We start from the raw sequence: 26,914 nt of genomic DNA on the forward strand, positions 1-26,914 counted from the left end.
CAAAGGTCTGTGCTTCCTACCTTGCCTCTGCACCTCCCCACCCCCATCCCCCCACCTCACACACGCACACACACTCACGCGCACACACACATCTTCCTTTAGAACTCATCACAGCATCTGATCAAACCTAACACCCACTGTATGGCTAGAGGGCAGCAGCTGCCATATATGTCATCTCTGTCAAGGTCACATTTTGACAGACCAGCTCTACCTGGGCGTGATGGCAGGTGATGCTTTGAGACAAACGCTCATCGTTTGAGAACAGCAGATTTAAGCGTGTAGTCATCACATTAAAGGGTTCCTTTATCTCACCTTTAATGGATGACATAAGTTCTCACCATGGGGCTGCCTTCAGTCCCTGACAGAAAATGTTTTTACTCCCAAGCCTTCACAGTAACCATATATTCTACAAACACAAGCCATCTCTTGCCACTTTCACAAAATCCTCTCATGTGCCTCAGTGCAGTGTGTATGCGATACAGTGGTTTTTATAGCAAGATCTGAGCAAAATTACATGTGTTTGGGAAGTACTGAACACAAGATTGGATACCAGAGACTCGAATTATACAGCAATTTTTGACTAGTGTTTCACTATTGTAAAAAAAAAAGTAAAATCATGGATCCACTTTTTCCATTGGAATACAGGTTTACCATGAATGATTGTGTAAAAGTTTCTTCCTCGGGGATGGAAGGCAGCACATGGTGAGTACTTGATACAAATACAATCCATTATGGGTGAAGTATCACTTTAAAAAGCCGAGCAAGGTCTGAGCAGTTTTTCAGAACACAAAGCACGGAACTATCCTAAAAATTAATTGGCAGAATCAATACCAGCTACAGCCAGTGTGTTTCAACGTTCCCACACAGTATAGGATGGAAGGTGATGTAAAGGCCCTTGCGCTTCTCTCCCTCCTCATTCCTGTCTTTCTCCATACTGTACATGCTCTGTCTTGATCAAGTTTCCCTTGCAGAACTTAAGCAATAAATTCTTTATACCAGCTGTTCTACATGCTCCACAAAGCCTAAACAACCGCTCTCTCAGAGGCAACTCTTGCAGAATTAACTCAGTATCACTACCATTTCTGCAGCAATCACTGGAGGGGAAAAATCCTTAATGGCTTGTAAAGCCAAAATACGCAGTGGGGAATAGGGAACTTGGCTAATTGTGCCAGCTCACAATATGGTGAGTGCTGTCATATAGTAGCAGCTACCATACTGCATGTTCTCACCAGGCCTGTCTATACAAAGGAGTGACTTGAGGCTGGTAAGTTATATGAAATTATATGCTCAATCATCATCTCTGTCTCCCCTTTTCTGTTTCTACACAGATCCCAGTGAAGACCTCTCTTATGAAGCCATGATTGATGCTTGATGATGGACTCTGATAACTTATTCAGGGGTGAATTGTTAATTGTAGCCTTTTCTTACTAATTACAGAGGCCCCGGCATTTCCAATACACAGTGCACAGATCGAGACAGAAATGTCAGCTAAACCTAGCTGAGTCATTACGCTGACAAATTCCCAATTTAACTTCAGTCAAAAAATTAGTAGAACGGAGGAGAACGTACTGTCTCACCTTCACAGAGTCTCATTGTCGTGATTCATTTGCCCCACTTATCAGACTCCTTAAAGGTACACAAGAACTTTTTGAAAAACTCACTTTTTGTCTATCTTACCTGGAGTCAGTGAGAAGTTCAAGACCAGTTTCACTGATGTTGTAAAAATACCGCCACAGTAACCGACTTAAGACAATGAATGGCTGTGGGGGGAGTTTGCTAACTTATTGAGGTTACTGGTTGTAAGTGTCTAAACAGAGCCCTGCAATATGCACACTGTTATTTTTTTGGGCTGTCAAGTGATTTATTTTTTTTTTTAAATCATGTTAATCACAGTAATAATGGATTAATCATGATTAATTGCATATTTAAAATGTATAAAATGACTTGCTTCCTTGCTGTTTGTTTACTATTTTAGAAACAATCGTCCTCTCCAAGGAGGTCCACATGGTTGATCCCCCAATATAACCTGATGTTTTTCAGGACGTTGTCTTCAAAACTGATGGGCCGACAGTCACTGTGAATCCATTTGGGACTGCATGGGTCAGTTCTGTTGTGTTGACAGATTTGCCCCTTATACACTCCACGAGCACGGCTGTTTAATACACAGCTAGTATCTTTGGAAGCACTGCAGCCGTTCGTTGTGCTAACTCACATAGTATGGAGCTTGTCACTGGATGCAGACTAATGAAATTTATATCAATCCTCTCTGAGCAAGACAGACAAAAAGGGAATCTCCCTCCAAAGATTTTGTGTGTAAGTAAGACGACTTGAGTCTATCAAGGCGCTAAATTAAATCTCCAGTCGATATAAAATCATGGATGAATCATTCATTAAAAAAGACATTACAATAATGTTATTGCCTACTTTTTATTCTCTCTGCATGAGCTGTAATTCACCAGTTTTACTCCGAACTTGTCCAACAAAATAATTTAGTCTACAGACATCTTGCCATCATACCTACTATTACCAGACTTTTCATTGTTTTGCGGTAACACACAACAGCACAAGGTCAGAAAAACCATACAGAAAAAGCAAAGTACATTTCAGGGAGTGACTGGTGGCTCCATTTTGACAGACTGTCAATACAGGTTCATAACGTAAGCATCCACGATTAAGAATATTTCTTATTTTTCCTCTTATTTTTGCTTCATGACAGTCCCTTAAAACTGTGAACATCAGTTTTCATGACTACATCTGTCAAAAAAACAACAAACAGAGGAGAAGCCACAAAATTGGCTGACAGAAATTACTCCCAGGCACAACAAGCTTCCTCGCACGGCTCAAACCTGCTAGCAGAAAAACACGGAGAAAATATATATATATATTTTTCATTAAAAAGCAGAAAACATCTATCTGTACTCTTGGGCACGGTTGGAATGGCAGAATGGTGAATCTGTAATGTGGATGAAAAAAAAATTCAAGGCAAAGTATGGAAATGGAGTGATGTTATGTAATCTGGCTGGTCAGCCCAATGTAAACTGGGCAAAAACAACAACAAAGAATTGTATAGAGCTAGATAAAAGTGGCCAAACAGCGTTAACAAGGAAATCTCAAATCCTTAATGACCATCTCACCCAACACTTGCTAAGGGGCTATTCCACTGGCGTGATCACATTAAGCTTCCTGTAATCTCTGCATTAGATGAAGGCTACTTAGCAAGTTGCCTTAAGCTCTTCAGCAGGCTTTCTGTCAAATACTGGGAGCCCACAGTCTGCGTACACTGACACACTTACTGACAGAGCCGAGCGCGAGGAAGCAGCAACAGAAGTGGTCCAAAGCTGATTGGGGGAGATTTACAATCTGGCATGTGACTGGATGGAAAATAGCAAATGTGCCAATAGCTTGTTAGCTCCTGGCATGTAAGCACTGTTCACACGCTGTGTTTATATGTTTGGTGTTTTGGCAGCAGATGTCACTCTGTACCGTGAGGACTAATTTGAGATGATTGGTAACACCTTCATACTATGATTAATAGATCAGCCATGACAGACAGAGAGAAATGCAAGCTACACAAAAAAACAGACAAGACAAGAAAGAAAGAAAGACAGAAAGACAGACAGAAAGAAAGACAGAAAGACAGACAGAAAGAAAGAAAGAAAGAAAGAAAGAAAGAAAGAAAGAAAGAAAGAAGGAGAGAAAGAAAGAAAGAAAGAAAGAAAGAAAGAAGGAGAGAAAGACAGAAAGAAAGAAAGACAGAAAGAAAGAGAGAAAGAAAGGAGAGAAAGAAAGAAAGAAGGAGAAAAAGAAAGACTGCTCCAAATGCTATGACAAATGTTTTTTTCATAGGTTTAAGAAAGATCAAAACAGACAGATGTGAAAAAAATCATGCTTTTAACAATTATGTAGAAATTTACTAGACAGACAGACAGATAGATAGATAGATAGATAGATAGACAGATAGATAGACAGACTGATGTCCTTCACTGATCCCAAACTGGGAAACTCTTATACCTATCAACAGTAGCAGACATAAATATATATCTCTGTATCTCTCTCTAACCCCAACAAATAAAATAACATACCTAAATACAAAAACAATAACAAAAAACCCTTCTACATACCCTTTAACTGTAATAAAAGTAAAATACAATACATTTAATAAAATATATCTGTCGAATATGTAAACCTCAGCATACACTATACTGTAAGTATAATAAATATATCTATAGAATATCTAAAGAATAGTATAACTATTTAACTAAAATATATAATTTATCGTATATTATAATATGATAGCCTGTATAAAGAGACATGCTGTCAAGATGTGCTATCAAGCAGTTGCTAACAATTTGATGACATTGTTAAGAATATTTATGATGCGGTGACAGATTCCACACTGACTGATGAAAGCAGTCATAAATCCGAGGCAGTCCACAGAGCTGCTATCTTTTAGAAGGCACTGCAAACATCTGTTTGTGAATATGCTTTATAATCCTATCAGAAAAAGACAGATGTGTTCTGAACACAGCAGCAGCGAAAGAGCACAGACGGAAAAACAAAATCACCCACACACTCGCTCTCTCGCGCATTCTCTCACATTCTCTCTCTCTCTCTCTCGCCGGAAACCCTCCCCACCTTCACACACACACGCACACACACACACACACATGCACATGCACAGACAAACATGCAGACAAACAATCACACTGCTTACTTCATTCTCCTCATTCCTCCCAAATCCTAGCCATGTCCCTTGTGAATGTAAATTCGGGGTGTAATAGTAGAAAAGGGACACTTCCATGTTTGATGTTTAATCCGGGGAATAAAACATTATCTTACTGTATTTGAGAGGGCCTGCATACTTACCGGGGAGGGGATTGGGTAGAAAGGAGATGGGGAAAGGGAGCAATGAGACTGAAAGGGGAGATAAACAGACAAACAGACAAGCATGTCAGGGAGAGAGGAGGGATGAGATAAAGAGAGTTTGAGCTGGGAGAGAAAAGGAAAGAAATGATACTAGGGAAGAAAAACACAGCATTGAAGAGGGAGAAAATAACATCAGGGAGAGAGGTAGCAATAATTACAGCAATATCACATGATGAAAGGTAAATAAGCTCCTCCTCCAGTGACAGAGGGATGGCTAATAAACGCGGTGGATGTTGCTGCAGCAGCCCCCGAACTGCTGCCTCACCTTCCCTCACACTGCCTCCTCCTGACTCAGAGCCCTGACTAATGGTGCTCATATCCTAAAGGTCATGACTGACACTACCTGTGATAACACTGCAAGCAGACAGCTCATGCTGTCTGTCATCACCATGCTTATCTGTCTGCTCATGCCTGTTAGAATGCTCCAAGGACGGACACACACACACAAACACACACACACACACACACACAGAGAAAGAGAGGCGGAGAGACAGAAAACATACAAGCCCTAAGTAAACTTAAACATAGAATGAGTAAGATTTTCCTACCCAAAATAAATAAATAAATAAATAAAAACAATGTATAGAGTTATACAAAAATAAGCCCTCTCAATCGTCACTTATGACTCACTAGAAGTGTGTGTTGGTGTGTGAATCTTCAGAGACCTTGCCCTCTGCCTGGATTTTCTTGTTTTGCTGCTCTTGTTTTGCTACACCCCCCCCAGCCTTTGAGCGGCGGGTGTGTAGCTCCCAGCCAATGACAGCACACACTGCCGGACCAACACCACCTAGGGATGCACCTGAACCCCGACCCAGCAAGTAGCAAATTATGGCCTTCTGACTGATGAATTACTGTTATGAACATTTTTTCTAAAAGTTCGGCTTTATATAATATTTATAATACATATATATATTTTAACCTGACTTGAATAAGGGAAACTGGAGACTGGCTCTGAAGTTCTCTGATTCAAATTAGAATGGCTGTCACCGCTGTCAGTCATCCTCAGCAGAATCAGAATCAATGACGACAGCAGCTTTGGTGTTGGGAGCGCGGACTGAAGTTCGCTCAGACATTGATCACTGAGAGAGACAGACGTCATTTCTGCGACATTTTTTCACAGCTATCTATATATTTTTTTGAATTGCAGAATGGATAGTGGTTAGAGTGGGTCTCCGAAATTTGTGTTAAGTCTGCATGTTTAGTAATGAACAGGCTTTACTGGGAGGCTAACGTATCCTCATTAGTCTGTTCGTCTAGCTTATAATTGCTTATGATGACCATGGCTACAGTATGGCAATCTTTCTGAATATCATTTTAATAAGCAGGAATTTCACTCATTTCATATTTCTTGGTGATTAAAATCCAGTGTTTAAAAAATAAAAAAAAAAACATCTTGAATCCGCACCTTAATTATATTGCTGTCCCTCCCGTTAGCAAAATGACCAAAAAGCCTTCCCTTGGTTACCTTACCATCTCCTTGTTCTACTACGCTCAAATTACCTTGCATCATTGATACATATTTTTTAGGACATTAGGTAAGAAATCACCAACTGGGTGTATGATTGGTTTGCTGTTGAGCCCTAAACTTAAGTGTTTCCTCAATGCAACCTGTCCTTATCAGGCCGACAAGTAACTTTAGGGGGGTCAGCAGAACAAGGGAGATAGCAGAGCAATAAAACAAAACAGATTTGTGTCTTTATCCAGAACCGCGACAGAAGATAGCGAACATTTAAAAACTCACACAGTCTAAAATCTGGTTGTTGGGAAAAGCTAAGACGTGATTGCCCTTTGAACAAAAACTTACAGATTGTAGTCTCAAGTTTTCAATTGGCCTGCCTTATAACATTTACAGATAAGCCCTGACTGCAGAAACATCCATCTTGGAGAGGATGTTTTTCTTTTTCTTTTTTTTTTTTTTTTTCAAACCAATAAACTAACAGGAGGATGAAATATTGAAGAGCTCGCGAGGCAGACAGATACTGAAAAGCATATACAGTACACTCTGGAATGCTCAAAAGGCACTCCAGGCCTCTAAAGGGGTGATTCAACATGCACACAATCCTACATTCAATCTGAAACTTTTACATTTCAGTTCTTAGCTGAATTTAATATTTGAGAGTGATTGCGGTACTTCTGATAAAAGCACCATTTGATAATGCAGTCCCACGCTGCGCTGATATATCTACAGCCATTCATTATTTATACGTCGGTCATTTTTAGTCCCTTCCTTTTAACAAATAAAATAATAATAATAGCAGACATTACCCTAAGCCGTAAGCCTGTATTCAAATGGAATTTCAAATCTTCCTTTCCCGTAACACATACACGACAGACCCGAAGGATTACTTTATCTGAGTGAGGGGTGAGGAGCCATGTGTGTATACATATTTTCATGCGTGAGATTGGATGTGTGTGTGAGCACATATGAACACACTTGTACATACACATAATCGCAGATGCTTGTTTGATTTTTCTTTGCGGTTATTTGGCACTGCACAGTCCAATTTACTTCTGTAATGCAGATAAGGTAGGCAGATTGTGAAGTAAAGTGTACGTGAAAGTGTGTGTGTGTGTGTGTGTGTGTGTGTGTGTGTGTGTGAGGAGTGGGCTGAGGAAGTAATGGCTTTTTTCTTTTATGTTTTATCTGCTATTATCCCTCCTACCTCTGTTCTACATGGCCTTAGTTATGGTAAAGAGAGAAATACTGAGCAATTACCACTCGGCACTATCCACATCCTCAGTCCCACCACCTGCACTTACAGAACCTTTATTCTTTTCTGTTCTTGTTCTTTTTTTTTCTTTTTTTTTCAGGTTGTTCTGGCCCTCTCTCCTCCTCTTGTCTCCGTGTCGACTGTCTCCGTGTTCACAGAATGGGGAAGCTTTATAAAGCAGTCCATTTCACTTTCCCTGCACGCGGCTGTTGCTACAGTTAACACATGACTATCCACCTTAATAAGTCATTTAATCTCAAATTCGGTATAAAAATTTTGTTTTTCTTTTCAATCTGCTGCTGTGATGAGATAATCCCACTTGTTTCCAAAGCGAATCAACTTGTTTCTAGAATTTTCTTGAATCGAGTGTCATTTTCTCGATCCTACTGGGCTGATTCTGCCTTTCAACATATACTTGTATACTTACTTCAACTTTATATTTGATCCCAGCGTTTCAAGAAAAGCAAGATTTTTTTAACAGTGAATACGAGACTAAATGACTTAAGATTCAGACTTTTTTCAGTGTCAACCTCTTTAGCCTCCTCCTGTTTATTTATTTTTTCTTGTCTATGCACATTACATTAAAAGAAAAGAAAAAAAAAAAAGCACTTCTACACATACATTTCTATATATGTGATGGAAAGCATTGTATGAGTCATATTGCCCTGGAGCATGTTCTTTCCAGTGATTATATGATTTCAGTGATGCCAGCAGTACTCAGTGCAAGCACCTCATACACTGCCTCACCATCTTACCCACAGCAAAGAACATCGTCTTGCTTTGCTACAATCGTGACTCTGCTTTTGCCTTTTGCCTCTCTCTGTGCTCTCCACATGCAGACATTAGAGATAGTTTGTTTTAAATAATGTCAATCGCAGCAACTCTTTGAGGGTCTCTTATCGGGAAACAGGGTGCAGAGGCAGGGGGTGAAAGAAGCTCACACGGGTGTAACCAACACATTTGTGGTCATTCGGTGGCACCGATGCAGTGGAGGCGCCCTGACTGCACGGCTATGAAAGGGATTGTATCTGGAAGAATGCATTATGGGTAGGTGTGGCGAGGCCTGGCATCAGTCATGACCAATCGAATCAACTCTTTTCATTCCCTTTCAAAGCACTGCACCCCCCACCAAGATGCACTATGTCCATGCACCTGCTTTTCCTGAGAGAAACTCATGCTCTTGTTCAGAAGGAACAGTCAGACAGGAGCATATGGCACTGCAATATTTATATATATGCCCCAAACATGAATATAAACTCTCAATATATTGCCACGGGCAAGCTGTCACGGTGATGCAGACAAATGGACCCAAATGAAGAGAAAAAGAGGCAAACCTGAGATTAAAAAAAAAAAAAAAAAAAAAAAAAAGCCTTTACTTAAGTTTGGCTGCGGGCAGGTTACAGATAGTGGCTGATTAGACGGAGATAAATGAGACGAGTTCAAATCTGTCATTTCAGACTTCACAGAGCTTAATGAGCTCTCCAAATTAAAAATACTCCTCACAGAAGGAGACAGGGCAGATCCTGCTGCCCAGTACGTATCAACATGCCACAACCTCAGAGAATGGCCGAGACACACACACACACATACACACACAAACGCAGGATACACTGTGCATATATCTACTTAAATGGTTATTACATCCAAATATTTGAACAAATTCTTCTCCTGACAATACCAGAGAGTGAACTGGTGACTGAAAGCAGGAACAAGCCAGTGAGTGAACAACACTGGATAGCTGGGAACTGGTAGGTGACTCACACAATGAGGTAAGACGATCTGTCGAAGGACACAGACAAAAGTGCAGGTTTGTACAGAGGGAAAGTGATCGAGAGACAAGACACAGCTGGAAGTGGCAGAGGCACAGCCGTGAAGGGAAACATGAGGACTGGCTGAAAGAAGATGAAACAAGGTTGCTGCATTGCATCTGCTAAAGGCACTTTTAACAAAAATCTCGTGAGATTTGTTCGCAAAACCCTAACCATAACCCTACCCGTAACCTTAACCCTAACTGCTCCTGTGAGAGGAGGGTTCCTCCAGCGGATCCAATCTAACAAGGACCATCACACAAGAGCGGGGTTAGACGAGGCTAAAGCAGAGCAGGTGTGTTTGGGGGAAAAACAAACCTGGGCAAGACCAAGGGAACACAGGACGGACATGGAGCATGCAGACAGAGATCACACTGTGACACAAATAACGAAATCACGTTTCTGGAGAGGGCGAAAGTCACCATGTTCCTCATTAGTTATGATGCTAATGTGATATTTTAGAAGACAATGATTCACATGAAAATAGCAGTTACAGCAAACTGTGTAGCAGAATGCATCTTTTTTTGGTTTACTTTGTTGGTTGCCTGGAGTTTATTTTCCATAAATTGTTAAAAGATTATATTCAGTTAGTCATTTTTTCTTACATTTAAGTGTGCACAATAATGGCAAAACTGCCAACACCGTCAGTAAAGCAACAACCTGTAAAAGCCGGTTACACGATTGTTAAACTGACAACTCCCCATAATAATCCTGACCAAAGTAACCTACTTATCCACAGAGAGCTGTGGTAATTGGAAGTTTTAACCACACACACACACACACGCACGCACACACATTCATTTCCTGGATACTTATCCTAACCTTAACCTGAATCACTACTAACACTTACCCTAACCTTAACCTAACCCCAAAGTTAGCTTACCTTTAAATCAAGTCCTCACCCTAAAATTAATAATTTTTGTTAAGGGGACTTGCTTTTTGTCCCCTTAGAGACCCCAAAACATAATACCTGCTACACACACACACACACACACACACAGGTTTCCTCTCCTGCCATCAAATCTATCTCAAACAATTACAGCCATGCTTCTGCTCTACAGCACCACGCCGCATGTCGCAGCCTTTGTTTTTTGCAATTAAAAAAGCTTTGCTTCAGGCGCTACTTTGGGCAGACCTGTTGGAACATTGGACACATGCAGTTGCACTCTGGCAAGCCCACATTTTGGGTGCGAATAAGAAGTGAGGACTGCTAATGATTTGTGCAGTATAAACTTGGAAGGTGTGCAGAAAAGCCTGCCAATTTATGCCCACCCAGTGTGGTCTCTACAAAAGCAAGGAAATCTATGGACTTCTGGTGTTTACCTCGGCTAGGTACCCACCAGTGCTGGGAGTAATTAGATTACTTTTGCTTGTAACATAGTAACGCACACGATTCCATTTTAATTTCCAGTAATCACATTACAGTTACTGTTATAATACTTCCATTACTTGAGCATGGGACTTGTGCTAAATTATGGCAAATTCAATGCTTCAAATATTAGATCAAATAAGCGATCCAAATAGCTCTTGCCTGCTTGTGTTGATATCAGCTGGTGAAGTGGGTTGGATCAATACCCTGCTGAGGAAAATGTGGTGACAGAGGTGGGCGGAATATAAGGGTGATTATTTTTTCATGCAGAAATCAGGAAAATCCTCCCAATCGTTTTAGATATAGATTCTCAGCAGGGAGAGTAAAATATCATGTGAGCTGAGGTGAGACTGGCTCCCATCGACTGAAGGTAACGAACAATTTTCATTTTAAACAGCCTATAATCCATACACTATCAGACTGATGAAGGCATGGAGGCTACACACCACAGAATAGTGCTGAGAGTAATCCTTATAGGGTATTTATCACACATGATACTCCATTAAGATAATTTTCCAGAAAACCAGTTCAGAGTACATCTTAAAGTAAAGTACACATGACACACACACACACACACACACACACACACACAAGGATGGTTGGGAAACCACATGAAATCAGCTAAATGATCAACTGTAATGATAATCTGATGATAATCTGTTTCTGTGAGTGGAGATGTTCCAAGAGTGGTGGTCTAGGATCAGATATAAACTTTTATTTATTATGATTTAATATGCAAAGCTGATCCTAGATTAGCACTAATATGATTTGGTGTCTTGCTCTCCTTCTGATAACGGCTGTTCTGGGTTTTTAGAAAGGAATGCAAAAGCAAACAAATTAGTAATCTAACTACTTTTTTTTTCGAGAGAGTAATTTCTAATGTGATTACAATTTAGTGACACATTGAGTAACTTTACTTGATTGCTGTTTTAGAGTAAGCTCCCTGACACTGGTACCCACACTGGCAAACATGCATCACTGTGCAGTGCTTTGAAATGTGCAACAGATCCTTCAAAACAGAGACTACAGATGGAGGGACATTGCAGTCCTGCTGCGTTCAGATGGCTCCAAGGATTTAATAAAACTGTTAAAACAGTTGTGGTGTACAGATATTGGTAAGAACATCCCTTATTCTATCCCAGTACAGAGTCTACTTGAATGATTTAATGACAGAGGAGGAGAGGTCGGTGTGAATATACTAACATAGACTTAGCCCTTTCCCCTGAATGAACCAATTTATGAGAAATATAGTAATAAATATATCAATATTATCAACTTGGACCCCAGGCGTTTAAAAGAACCAGGCGGCTATTCGCTGCAGGCCTTTATTTATTTTTGCACAGACCTGCACCAGGCCATTATTGTGATGACAGTTACTGTCCAACAGATTTACAGTCGGTCGATTTAAGATTACGGTACACCCTTTTTTTTAAATAAAGTTAGCTAGCTCTCTTATTTTGACAGAAAACGGAAGTGCTGCACAGTTATTGTGCGGCTAACTGTAAAATCAAGGTGAATAGCCTTATTTTGGGTTACCTCAATATGATGCAAATAATCGCCCCGGCGGTTATTCGGGTGGGCGTTTAATACGCAAAATGGGTGCAGACCCCAGGCGTTTAAAAGAACCAGGCACTTATTTGCAGCCCGGTGATTAATTGGTGAAATACGGTACTTGAAAAAGGGGCAGAAGGCAGGTGAATATGTAATGCAATAAGACACAAAGCAGCGGACTTTTATTTTGAAAAACCACTACAACTTAACTCATTGAAGCACCAATGCCTTGCTAGATCAGTGTGTATGGCTAAAATGTGTTGTATTGTATGTGTTGTATAGGTGCCACGTGCACATTGAAAAAACTTATCACCAAACAAAAGTGACAAAAGAAGACACAAGTGTAAATCGTGCCTATATTTGTGTTGCCTCTGCAGGGATATTAAATGAGAAAAGTTGATCTGCAGGAGAATAAATATTTGAAAGCAGTACAGAATGCCTCAGAGCCTTGCTGCGTTATAATCTGTTATATTTTGAATTGCACCTGGTGCCTGAATGTTGTGTTTGCCTTTCCATAAATAAAAGCATTTCTCCCATAAATTGATGCAAAAAAGGCACAAATTGGTGCATAAATGCAAACTGCAAATGTTCGACGACCAAAATTTCCTGGGGGAGGCCCCTCGCACCCCACGCTTAATGTGTTGTGCCATTCCACATTCAAGCAAAATCTACACCCATGCCCATCGACCCCCCCCCCCCCCCACACACACACACACACTCGCTCCATCGCGTTACTTTATATTTGCATAATGTTGAACTGATCTCAGCTTTTCTTTGTTGCTTAGTCACTCAGATCTTGCCGTCAGTTGCCTCTCCACCCTTTCTCTCTCTCTCTGTCTCCTCGCTCTATTCGAAATGAATGACCAATGCTCACTTACAGCTAGGGATGCCACGAGAACCGATACTTTGGTACCAACTCAATGCCAATAGTCCAAAAAACATGACGGTGCCCATTTTTCTATGGCATCGCAGGTACTATAGGTACTGGATGTATTTATTTAGATTCAGTAATTCACTCGTATTAGTATTAACTACTGAATTTCTGGTAATGATGACAACCCTACTTACAGCAACAAAGTCGCTGCCTGTGTGAGCGAAGGGTTTGACCCTCACAGCACACGAAGCAAAACTCCCTACACTGCAAAAAGTCAAAATCTTACCAAGATTATTTGTCTTATTTCAAGTCAAAAATGTCTTATTTCTAGTCAAAATATCTCATTACACTTAAAATAAGACATGATCACCTCAGAAGTAACTTGTTTTTAGACAATTTTCACTTGTTTCAAGTGAAAATTCACTTGAAACAAGTGAAAATTTGCCTGTTTCATTGGCAACATTTGCCAGTGGAAAAAGTGAAAATTCATTTGAAATAAGTGAAAATTAGAAACAAATTTTGCCAATGAAACAAGCAAATTTTCACTTGTTTCAAACAAATTTTCACTTGAAACAAGAGACAGTTTTCTAAAAACAAGTTACTTCTGAGGTGATCATGTCTTATTTTAAGTGTAATGAGATATTTTGACTAGGAATAAGACATTTTTGACTTGAAATAAGACAAATAGTCTTGGTAAGATTTTGAGTTTTTGCAGTGTAGTAAACGTATTAGTGGAAAAAGATACATTAAAAAAAGATAAGCTAACACCTAACGCTGTTTACATATGGATAAAGTTACATGCAGTTACAAGCATCAAAAGCGGCTACCCAGATGTTGCAGTTGAGAGATTTACATTGAAAATAACAAGACAGTCAGACATAAAAAAGCAAACTTCTTGTTTTAGGAGCTCGGGCGGTGCGGCAGATTTCTTTGTGGGTGTTTGCTGGCACTGCAGGTTGGGGCAATTTGATAGTGCATCACGCAGGGCATTATGGAAAACAGTTTATTTTTCTTCGGGGAATGGTGGAGAGAACTGATGTGCTTTGTAATGGCTGATGGCATTTATTTATTTATGTGTGTGTGTGTGTGTTTACATTTTGGGGAAGTCAAGCGAACATACGGTAGCTGGCCATCTCAACCATGAGCCATAAGACATATGTCACGCACCTACATGTATGTCTGTTACATAAAGGTCACTGAGGCGTACTCACGCACACACACATACATGCACACATGCGGTAAACAAAGCCTCGTCGGGTCACGCTGAACTTTGATATTTATGGATGTGAGCAGGGATATGATTTATGGTTTGTGTGGCTTCACAGAACATGCCCAACACATTTATTATCCCTCAAATGGTCATCTCTAACTGATGCTACAGTTCTGCTGATCGACAACTAAATCTAGTGCGCTGGCCTCGTCATGTCACCATTACTTAAGGAAGCTACATTATCCCCGAGGCTCCAAGGTCTACCATTTTATGACATACACAACGGCACAGACAGATTGCATCACGGACTGCTGTGCAGGAGGCGGTTATTATAAAAGACAAGCAAACACAGTCGAATTCAAATCTCAGAATGGCTGCATTACATGAGAAAAACAGTGATACTGCCGTTCCCTCACTGCCCCCTCCAATTCCTCTGTCTGTCTCCCTCTTTTTCGTCTGTTTTCCTCTCTCCCCCTGTCTCTCTCCACACCTGATTCTGCTGCTTTCATCAACCTTCTCCTTTGTTTGTCTCCTCTGAGTCCCTTGTCTCTGCTTTTTTTTTTTTTTTTTTTTTTTTACTCTGCCTCTTCTCTCAGTCTCTGTGCACTTGTCTCTGAAGCAATGCTCTGTCAAAGTATGCTTATGAGGTGGCAGCATATGGTTCATTCCTTATTTAAAGCCAGCAGTCAGCCAGACAGTGAGCCTCTCAGCTAACCAGCCATCCCCCTTCTCCCTACCTGCCCCCGCTGGATCTCACGGTGCTGATCCCTTAATGAGGCTCAGGCGTTATCAGAGTTAGCTCGACACAGCAGCCAGGATCAGTTACAGCTGCATTATCACTCCAATCTGAGCGGCTATGTAAATCTTTTCATGGGATAATATCAATACAGAGTGAATAAAAGCAGCTTATTTTTGCATTGGTGCATGGTACATAAAAAGAGAGGGGAATACATGCTCACATAGTCACAATCCATACTCATCTTCTCTCTCAAGTCGATGCACACATTTAAGCAAACATATTAACTCACGCACGCACACACACACACACACTTGCCCACTGACAGGCTGGTAGGTAGCTTTATTCCATCATGCTGTGCCAAGCACTCTGTCATTCTTGTCGGTCTTGCCTTGTTTGATGATAGAGGGGTGTGACCTTGCCTATCTCACACAGTTACTGACAGTGATTGACACACACACACACATACAAACACAAACCCACACACACACACACACACACAGATTTTGAATGGATGATTCATGCCAGTGTGACTGTATGTTTTTACTGGAGATGTTATCTGGAGGAGCGGATAATCACACCAAAATCAGCTGCATGCATGAGAAGGGGTATTCAATGTATTACTATTATCAGTAGTGGCAACAGTATTGGCAGTTATAGTATGTCTACTAACAGCAGCATTAATACTAATATTCATATGGTCGTAATGGTACATGTACTATCAGAAGCAGGTTCTGAACAAAACTTTACCAAACATTGTTCAAGTCGACTTAAAAAACTTTGTGCGTGTGCATGCATTTGTTTGTGTGCGTGCGTGCATGTGCGTGTGTGTGTGTGTGTGTGTATGTCTGGATACTGCATGAAAGAAAGCAAAGGAAGCTGTATAAAGCTGATTACCCATTAGGCTGACAAGTTTGAAAAGGATTCTGTTTTTTTTGTAAATACGGAGACATTTTCCCATCATGTCAACATTTGCACATTCTAGGATAGAAACCATGGAATGTGCAACCTCAAAACGCTCAAAATATTGACTGTGTAATAAAATGTTGTCAAGAAGACGCCATCAAACCCACAAACACAGCTAGCAATTTTGAAAGACAAACAATTCCCCACTGTTGACAGGTTTGCTAAATTGCAATATCAATTTGACAGCCTGTTTAAAAAGACTAAAAATGGTAGAATTACTTATTCTCTTGAAGGTCTGCACTCGTTTGCATGATATGATGTGCAAAAACCTTTTTTTTTTTTTTTTTTTTTGCAGATCCTTGTACATACTGTACTCAGCAGCTGAGTCCCTGAGTAGCTGTTTAACTGATTCAGAAGATGGTGCTGGGTGCCTTACTGAAATGTTGTCACAACCTGTAAAAGTGGGAATTTGATGGATTTAAACAGTTTAAACATTTCAAACTCTTTAAGTGCACAAGGCCTTAGTTCTCTATTAGGCACTGCTCTGCTGTCCCCAAGGACCGCTGCACTTCACAAACAAAGAGAAATAAACGATTCTAACCAGCGAGATTCATGCATACACAAGCATGCACGCACACACACACACACGCACAAACAGACACACAGACTCACCTCACCCAATGAGAAAGCATCTCAACCACATTTCCAAATACAGATCAAATGTTTCTGTGTCAGAGCTGTTTGTTCACCTCCCTGTCTCTCATTCCCAGCGGACACAGGTCTCCCAGTGAACAAGCTCGCTAAAACAACCATGTTTACTTTTGCAAAACTAGGCAACTGACAGATGTTTGATCAAGTAACGCGAAAGCACTCAAACACGCTCTCCAATCTTTTTCCATCACTGCTAATGATCAGATGGTGCCAGATAAGAAAACCAGCATTCCACTGAAAGTCATATTGCATAAACACAAGATTGCTACAGCACTAGAAAACAAGCAAATTAGACTTTCACCACATCTATTGACAACACCCCTCCTGGGTTTTTTTTTTTGTGTGTGTGTGTGAGACAGTAACAAATTGATTTGTACATTTAAACTGGAACCAGTATGTTTATGAGTAGGCTGCATATTTCCTATGACCTACTGGGCACAGTGACTTTAAAAACAGCTCTGTGGTGTATATACTTACGCTGTAGGAACATACTCTGGTCACAAGCCTGACCTGACTAACTGGGCACTAGAACTCACATCTACTTAGGCGCTCATTTGCCATGGGAAACTAAAGATGGACACCATCTTTTGAATACCGTATTTCACCAATTAATCGCCCGGCCGCAAATAGCCGCCTGGTTCTTATAAACGCCTGGGGTCTGCACCCATTTTGCGTATTAAATGCCCACCCGAATAACCGCCCGGGCGATTATTTGCATCATATTGAGGTAACCCAAAATAAGGCTATTCACCTTGATTTTACAGTTAGCCGCACAATAACTGTGCAGCACTTCCGTTTTCTGTCAAAATAAGGGAGCTAGCTAACGTAAGAAAAAAAGGGTGCACTGTAATCTTAAATCGACCGACTGTAAATATGTTGGACAGTAACTGTCATCACAATAATGGCCTGGTGCAGGTCTGTGCAAAAATAAATAAAGGCCTGCAGCGAATAGCCGCCTTGTTCTTTTTAAACGCCCGGGGTCCAAGTTGATTTTGCGTATTAAACGCCCGGGCGATTAACTGGGGAAATACAGTAACTGCTTTTATTGTTTTAGCATTGGTATTTCTGTCTAGTGGTGTCTCAGGGTCTCTCTCTCTCTCTCTCTCTCTCTCTCTCTCCTTCTCCTCTCTTCTTAATTTCATTAAGCATTCTAACCACAGGCATTCTTACCTGACAGTCACATCTGACTGAAAAATGTTCTTTTCCCTCTAAAAACTTTCCCGAAAATAAATAAAACAAAGTTGAGGAATCATTTTAAACACGTCTACTCAGTGCTTCGCATTGTGCAATAAAGGGAGGCTTAATATTAACTCCCAGAATTATAATAAAATCCATTAAAATTTAGATTAGACCTCATCATATTGCTGTGACTTTCCTAACATCTTGAGCACAATTATAATCACAGCAGGCGCTCTGGATTACAGTATTTTTTGCAAAGCCTCGTGTATGGATGATCCTGACCTTTGAATTAAATTGATGTTGCATTTGGGTGCAGCTTTCATAACAAGCAATTCTCATGATTTATTCTTATTTTAGCGGTGGTTCGTGGGCAAAACCAAATTTGTAAAAGTACATATAGTGAAAAAGCCATTCACGGCGTTCCACTTCCCCTGCGCCTCACTGTCATTATGAGCCTGGTGAAATTGTTGGGGCTGAGTGAATGTTCCCATTTCAGATGAACACAGATACTACTGAGCAGCCTTGCGTGTACATGTGCGTGTGTGCATGTGCATGAGAGTGTGTATGCGTGACTCTACATGTGAGAGGGACAGTGTGTGTGTGCGTGATTGTGTGACTCTGACTCACAGTCCAGCCTCCTCCGTCTGTGGTCATGTCACAGTAGACCTGGAAGCCTGCAGGGTGGTGAATAGGAAACACGGAGTAGATGCCATCCTCCCTCTGACCACTGGCATACAGATCACCGCAGTCACGGGGCCGTGAGCCTAGGGAGAGGTGAAAGAAGGGGCATATAGAGGTAGAGGGCACAAAGTAATTAGGTCCAATCTGGCAGCAAAGAAAAACAGAGTGCTTGGAGCTGTGGGCTGAAATGAGTAATAAACGGAAGATGAGGAGAACAAGCGATTACACTTGTCAGACACCCATTTCATCTCCCCGGCTTCAACTTGCACCCCTCTTCCCTGCCCACAGCCTCGCCCCGGAGCGGGGCATAGGTAAACACGGCGGAAGTGTACTGCTCCTGTGCTGCAAAGTCACCCCGTCTAAGGACTCCCCTAATGCGTGCACTAAAACTCCCGAATTGTTTCTCAAAATCATCGCTCTTGACAAGGAGAAAATGGAAGCAAAACCAAAAGACACGAGAGCGAAGAGAAAGAGCAAGGAACAGATAGAGAATGTTTGGGGCTGGGAGAGGAGAAACTCAAAAGATAGATGGAGAACGAGATGGATAACGGGGTGATAGATGACACGGTGGGACGAGGCACGCTAAGTGCGACAAAGATTTTAAGAAAAGGGAAAAAAATAGAGAGAATGCATGCAGAGTGAAATGAAGACAGAGAGGCCCGGGGACAGAGCGGAGGCGGGATGCCACAGAGACAAAGTGTACATACAGCACAGAGAAAGAGACTTAAGATAACACCAGGTGCGGGGAAAAGGAGAAAAAAAGAGAGAGATGTGAAACGGAGAGAGAAAAAGACATATGGTCGAGTACGAGAATAAGTCAATTTCAGAGATGCACAAAGAAAGGCAAAAAGGGTGAGGGGAGCATGCAAAAAAGACGGAGTGACGGAAACCGAATGCAGGAGGAGCCGGGGCAGCCGGGAAGAGACAGAGATGGAGAGCTTGTAAGCTACAGTGGGGCAGAGAGGCAGTGCCCATGTCTATGTCTGGGTAACCACAGTCTTACACCAGGGATACAAAATATTCCCCAGGAGGCAGAGGGAGAGCTCTGTGATGAGGAAAGTGTCATAGATTATTCATGCCAGCCCTCACTGTGTCAAACCCCTGAATTTAAAACAGCCGAGAGAGTTCTGAAAAAGGCCATGCAAGACTTATCGTCCCCATACAATATAAAACGCCCGGGCTCCTCGAATCTTTTTCCTGAACTACTGGGACCCAACACTCATTATAACCACCGATGTCCTTAAATGATAGGATGGAGGTGGAGTTAATTTGTCACTACACTGCAAAAACTCAAAATCTTACCAAGATTATTTGTCTTATTTCAAGTCAAAAATGTCTTATTCCTAGTCAAAATATCTCATTACACTTAAAATAAGACATGATCACCTCAGAAGTAACTTGTTTTTAGACAACTGTCTCTTGTTTCAAGTGAAAATTTGCTTGCAACAAGTGAAAATTTGCTTGTTTCATTGGCAAAATTTGATTCTTGTTTCTAGCTAATTTTCACTTATTTCAAGTGAATTTTCACTTTTTCCACTGGCAAATTTTTTCAATGAAACAAGCAAATTTTCACTTGTTTCAAGTGAATTTTCACTCGAAACAAGTGAAAATTGTCTAAAAACAAGTTACTTCTGAGGTGATCATGTCTTATTTTAAGTGTAATGAGATATTTTGACTAGGAATAAGACATTTTTGACTTGAAATAAGACAAATAATCTTGGTAAGATTTTGAGTTTTTGCAGTGTATTGTAAACTAAAGCTATCTAGCATTCCTACAACAAATGCTAACATAAAATCCAATCGGTGATCTTACACAGGTTAAGCCATCTAGACCCTCCAAGGGAAATCTGCTTCTGTATAACAGTGTCCTTCCAGAGGGATGAATACTCTGTTTCCCTTTGCATGCTGATATAGTTTAATAAGATCCAAATACATATGTGCGTAGTGTATTTTGGTATATAGTGTGTGTGTGTGTGTGTGTTGTAGGGTGATGGAATGGGACCTCTGAGGGGGGGTTTAAGCGATTGAGTATTCTGTGGCCATAATGGCTGAGATTCAAAGCAAGTCACCCTGACATCCTAGGTGCCGCACAGTAAAAAGGCCATTAGGAACCGGTTTCATTTAAATGCAAACCTGTGCCCTCTCCTCTCCGGCTTCCTTGCATATTCAGTGACGGCAATTACAGCAGTCTCAAACCATGCATCTGTTTTGAATCTATCTTTCGCCTGTATTAGATTTCTCTCCTTTTTATTTCAAATTTACTAAAGTAGAATTAAAAAAAGAAAATGACTGACCTAATCCTGTTTTTTTTTTTTTTTACTGTCAACACGAGCCAGGCCAAGCATATCTCAGCCTCGGGCTCCTTCTGTTGTGCCAACCAACACTCCAGTCTGCCCCGTCTCCTGAGTCCTCAGCCTCTGTCGCACACAATGATGCCACTCCACCACGGTCAGGCTCTATCACCACCAGAGGGGCGCCAATTCCTTCGGCTGGTCTCCTGGCATTGAAAGATGACATGTAGCCCGTCCTTCGAGCCAAACCCAGAGCTGTGAGTCTGGTCAGAGGCAGCAGGTACAGAGGTAAATGCTTCCTCAGGTCACTTTCACCAGAGGCACTTCAGCTTAGCATAAGGTTCCCATCCTTAGAGGAGGTGGATAGGCTGCGCTCTCCTGTGCAACCCCAGCTGGACGATTATCCCTCTTCTACCCCAGCTGCTGCTCCGGGGTGGTCTGGTGACTCCTCAGCTGCAGCAGGCCTCGTCTCGGGTCTTCGGCTTCCTGGGTTACTTGCTGGTGCATGTCCGATCCTCTCAGCTACCAGCCAAGTGGCACCTTGATACTTGCCCTGTTGACTTCAACTGAGGTCTGTCATCCCCGGCGTTCCAGATGGCCCGTGAGGGATGCTCTTGACAGCAACCCCCGTATCTCTCCCCCTGTTCTTGCAGCCAGGTCCTCCACTGTCTATCATGTGCAGATTTTCAAAGCAAAACACATTCTGCGCCTGCGTTCTGAAAATATTAGCACCTTTCCTCCTCCAGCTCCTACAGCAACAACAAACTGTGTCTGCTGTTGTTCATGCTTGAGTTAACGGCGTTAAACTCAAGCAATCCGAGAGACTCAAAGCGGACAGCCTCATAGACAATCTGCTCAACACCATGAAGCAGTGCATCATCCCTGGCTCACTGCCCCCCCACTTGCGTTGGCAATGTTAAATTTAGCCAGCTCCACATCTGGCTTAAGGGTTATTGCAAAAAACGGAGGCTATTATGTTGGTTAAAACATATTCTCCCTCGTCGTAAATACCACACCATACGTCTGGTCTGTGTGCATACAAGTGCTCATGTGTGCATGGATTTGTGCGATATTCACAGGAATCTACAAGCTGTGCCTCTTACACAGACACTTGCCCACTCTCCTTCTGATGCTCTCTCATTATTGGATGCTGTATGGCGGTATGTGGTACATAAGCGGCCTTCACTGTGTACGCCATGCTTGCCTGCACAGTGCAGAATCCACCAGGAGACTACTGTCAGGTGTATTCTGCCTGGACAGAGGCTTTTCAAAGCTATGATGCTTCCAGCCTTTTTCCTCTCTCTCTCTTTCTCTCTCTCTCACTCTCTCTTTCTCTCTCTCACCAACACAACCCAGTGGATGGGCTCATTTCTCATATACACATTTTTACCAAGGACACTGGATAATATGGATGAGATGTCACTCAGAGAACACAATGATATAAGCCGAAGAACTTGGGGTAAATAACAGATAGATAGATAGATAGATAGATAGATAGATAGATAGATAGATAGATAGTTTTACAGCGGAGTGGAGACAGATTAATAGATGCAGAGATTGCTGTACAGAGAATACAGTGGTAAAAAGGCAAATATATACACTGCAAAAACTCAAATCTTACCAAGATTATTTGTCTTATTTCAAGTCAAAAATGTCTAATTTCTAGTCAAAATATCTCATTACACTTAAATAAGACATGATCACCTCAGAAGTAACTTGTTTTTAGACAACTGTCTCTTGTTTCAAGTGAAAATTTGCTTGAAACAAGTGAAAATTTGCTTGTTTCATTGGCAAAATTTCTTTCTTGTTTCTAGCTAATTTTCACTTATTTCAAGTGAATTTTCACTTTTTCCACTGGCAAATTTTGCAATGAAACAAGCAAATTTTCACTTGAAACAAGTGAATTTTCACTTGAAACAAGTGAAAATTGTCTAAAAACAATTTACTTCTGAGGTGATCATGTCTTATTTTAAGTGTAATGAGATATTTTGACTAGTAATAAGACATTTTTGACTTGAAATAAGACAAATAATCTTGGTAAGATTTTGCGTTTTTGCAGTGTGGGTGGACAGTAATGTATGGATACGTGTATGTATGGATAGACAGAATGACGCACAGAGAGATAAACGTAAAAAGAGACAGAAATCTGGCAGAAATCTTGCCAGACTTGTACATACGGTCAAGGTACAGAGAGTGTTTTCGTCTGTCATTGCTTTCTTACCGTTGGAGCAGCCCTTGAAACGGGCCCCTCTGACTGGTGCCCTCTGCAAGTCGGCCTTGACACGAGCCTTCAGTCCCACATTCTCCTTCTGCATGGCATTAAGAGCATCACTCACTGAGTTCACCACTTTCACCATGTTGATCTGGCTGTCCGACAGCAGCTACAATACACACACACACACACACACATACACACACAGCGGGAGAGAAAAATGCACATAAAACCTTTAGTTATAGTTATTGATACTGTAGTTATAGTTAAGGGCTGTTACAAGCACACAAGGGGAGACCGCCCTGTGCAGCAAATACAATGCATGGTGCCTCAATCCCATTATGCACCGCAGTGAAGGTTGTGGAAAGGAGAGAGCAGTGTGGGAAGCGGTGATGGATGTGTGTGCTTGGGCGAGGAGAGAGCAGAGTAACTTCTCTGCTCTGTTGTGTTCACTTCTTTACCCCCCAGTTCTTTACTTGGTGCACCTCGCTGCTGTTCATTACATAAAGGTTATTCTGTGCTATTGCCGTAATTGGTCAATGTCTATATACAGGCTGGTCTTGGCCCCACATGTACACATACACTTGTGCAGGTAAATCTCTTTCTCTCTCTCTCTCTCTCTCTCTCTCTCTCTCTCTCTCTCTAGCACACACTCTCAGCTATATAAAAAAAAAATAAAATAAAACACACACACATGCACACACTCACTCACTCCGTCACACACACAGACCTGCATAGCTCAAAGTCATAGATAAGGGGTTAAGAGACTGGTGTTAGAACTGCATTAGGCAGAAGCCACAGCAGCCTTTCACTGGCCTCAATAAGTATGCAACACACCTCTGAGACGTGGTGGGCACCACTGCAATCATATTACATGGGCACTGGGGCCCTTACCCACACCCACATGCACACCCACACACACCCACACCCACATGCACACCCACACACACCCACACTCACAAACACACACACACATGCTGAGGGAATGACCTATTTTGCACAGGAGCTGGGGAGGATGCACCACAGAAAATAGGGTTCTCTGCTGTGTGGATGTGCCATTGTGGACACGGGCGTAACAATTTATGACTGCGGGGAGAGAAATGGGGTGTGCAGTCTAAAAATCTTGTCCCACAGACAATTTCATAAAATCATAATATGATCTAAAAACTGACAGCGGTGTAGCCTAAACTGCAGCTAAGTTCCCTTTTTTTCTCTTTAAAATACAGGAAAAGTACATGTCACAAACCAATGGCTGCCATAAAATGTAATATTTTAGAGAGTTTTATGACAGAAAAATTAATATGAATGGAACGTTTTACATTCTATCATTGAACAATGCAATATGTCAACAGTAGACCAAATAACACTGGTCTTAGTGAAATGTCTAGATCGAAAAAACCTTTTAAGATCCATATAAAAGTTTACTTGCATTCATCTCCAGCTCGTAGCAATTACTGCAGACAGTCTTTCACACATTGTTGGTGAAAGTCATTATCAAACACCCTGTCTTATTGTCAGATAAACTGAGAAAAAATGAGAAACTGAGCTATTTTTGAACTAATAGATCAAATCAGTGTTTTGTCTTTTTTGCCTGTTTGGGATTTCAGTGGTCTAAACTGAATAGACCTCTCCAAAACCACAAGAAATCCTTCATGAATGTTATGCTTGTTTATTGCACACTGATATAAATTGCTGAAGCAGAAAAATGTCGAGAGAGAGACGGTATTTATATGTATGTGTGCATGCGTATCTGTTCCTTACACAAGATGAACTTGACTCAGTGCAAGTTCAAGTCTGTATCATCTTGTAAATGTGACAAAGTGAGTCATAAATGTTTTGATTTCACTGGGTGAGCATTGTATGAGTATGTGTGTGGGGGTCACCACGCACAGTAGGTTTGACATTAGGTGCAAAAAAACTGAAGGAGGAGAATACCGTCTGCAGGCTAAGCCTAGACTGACACATCAATTAGGATCACAATGCAATTAGCTCTCATCAGACAGTCTTAGCAGTGGATCACAGTCAGTTATACCACTATACTTACGATGAGGGGGGCTATTCGGGTGAATCAGGGCACAAGCAAAGATGCTGCCGTACTTGGGTGCGACCAACAGATTGTTGGTAATTTCGTGACCGCGGGGCAAGCGTAGCAGTGGTGCACTTGCAGCACAGATGTATAAAAGCTGAGAAGAAATACATTATCGGGAAGCGTGGGAGAGGCTGGTATTATGCCCAATCAAATCAGCAAATTCACAAAGTGCAATCCAAATACCCCAAATGCAGAATATGCTCCTATTTATGTTAATTTTTTAAATCCCTGTCGCCATGTTTTCCATGCGTAATGATGTGCACCAGCATTCTCACATTGGAACACAATGATTCACACAGTAAGCACATGCACAGGCACAACTTGTTTGTTTCTCAGTGGTTTATGGATTTACTTTTCCAAATCCAGTTTATCTAATGCATTTATTCCATATTTTCCATATAAGAATTGTCCTGGATGGATACAGCGAGAGAGTGGTGCAGAACTGATAGAAGCGGCAAGGTTGGATCTGCTAAGTAAACAAAATCAATCCACCGCCATCCCAGAATGTTCCAAGAAATTAATCCTTCCAGATGGACGGCGTTTCTGCGAACTTTCACGTGAGACAAAGAAGCAGCGTGACCACTGGGGGACTTTAAGCCTCAAGTTCAGAAATTAATTCATAAACTTGGTGACAACATCAGATATCCCATACAGGCATATAGTCTTGATAATCTCATTTGACGCAATGGTAAATCTTGCAAGCAACCGTTGCCAACTTTTCATCCCCCAGCCACCATGTTAAAACCAACTTGCGGCAAATCTAGCAAGTTTTTTTTGGACCATCAGGAAAAATGCTATGTTGACCCTCAAAGCAGTTTGTCTGGCTAATGCTGATTCATATAATCCAAAGAGGTCTGATCACAGCATAGTCCCTTCCTCTGCTGTGAGCCTGTCAGCACATCCTTGGTCTCATAGTGACACACAGGCTCCCAGCGCACTGACAGCCACTGTCCAATCAACTAGACCCTGCGGGGAATGAATGGGAGTAGTGAGAGGAGCCATCAAAAAGCTTTCACTCTCTTTCCTCTCCATCAGCATCGCACGAGCACCAACAAGTGGAAGGCAGCATAAACCCTAGAGCACATTCGTAGTACTCCATCACCTCCCTAATTAACTCCCTCTCATGAATATGTTTTGAAATTCAATGAGAAAAGTGATAGCCAGTAAATAATTATATGTTATAATATATCATTTTAAAATGTTTTTATTTAGCAATTTAGAACTAGGGTGTAAATAGTTCAATAAAAATAACCTTTTTATTCTGTCATGGGGATAGTTTGGATTCTTACCCATACAGTGGTATTTGCTGGTCAATCAAAAAAAAAAAAAAAAAATTCGGCTTTATGTTGCTGCTCAATATTGTCTTGTTTTCTGTTTCTGTTGTTGTTGTCTACTTTGTGCATTTTGGAACAGCACACTCATGGTGAGGTTTGTGGTCTTGCGACAGGGATGGATTTGACGGATCAAACTGGGTGTATTGCACTTGCATGGACCATTAAATACTACTATATGGGTCCATATCTGAACTATCACTTTGAGGCACCAAAAATGCCAGAACTCAAAAGGTCAAGGTGATGAGACGCCCACATAACAGAATAAATGTAGTTTAATTAATGTGCTTCTTCTTTAGATACTGGACGTTAGCTGGAAGTGAAGTCCA

At 41.3% G+C, this 26,914-nt stretch overlaps 1 protein-coding gene across 2 annotated transcripts in view; it reads right to left on the minus strand.

The window, feature by feature from the left end:
• Nucleotides 1-26,914, minus strand: part of fibcd1b (fibrinogen C domain containing 1b) — a 123,635-nt gene that overhangs the window by 45,151 nt on the left and 51,570 nt on the right. For both annotated transcript variants that reach the window (XM_030064617.1, XM_030064616.1), the window contains 2 exons: nucleotides 23,175-23,334; nucleotides 18,609-18,745 (listed from right to left, as the gene is read on the minus strand). In XM_030064617.1, coding sequence (XP_029920477.1) covers nucleotides 18,609-18,745; nucleotides 23,175-23,334 — 297 coding nt within the window. The remainder of the gene's footprint in view (nucleotides 1-18,608; nucleotides 18,746-23,174; nucleotides 23,335-26,914) is intronic.

The sequence above is a fragment of the Myripristis murdjan genome, chromosome 12, assembly GCF_902150065.1.
Source record: "Myripristis murdjan chromosome 12, fMyrMur1.1, whole genome shotgun sequence".
NCBI classification, from domain to species: Eukaryota; Metazoa; Chordata; class Actinopteri; order Holocentriformes; family Holocentridae; genus Myripristis; species Myripristis murdjan.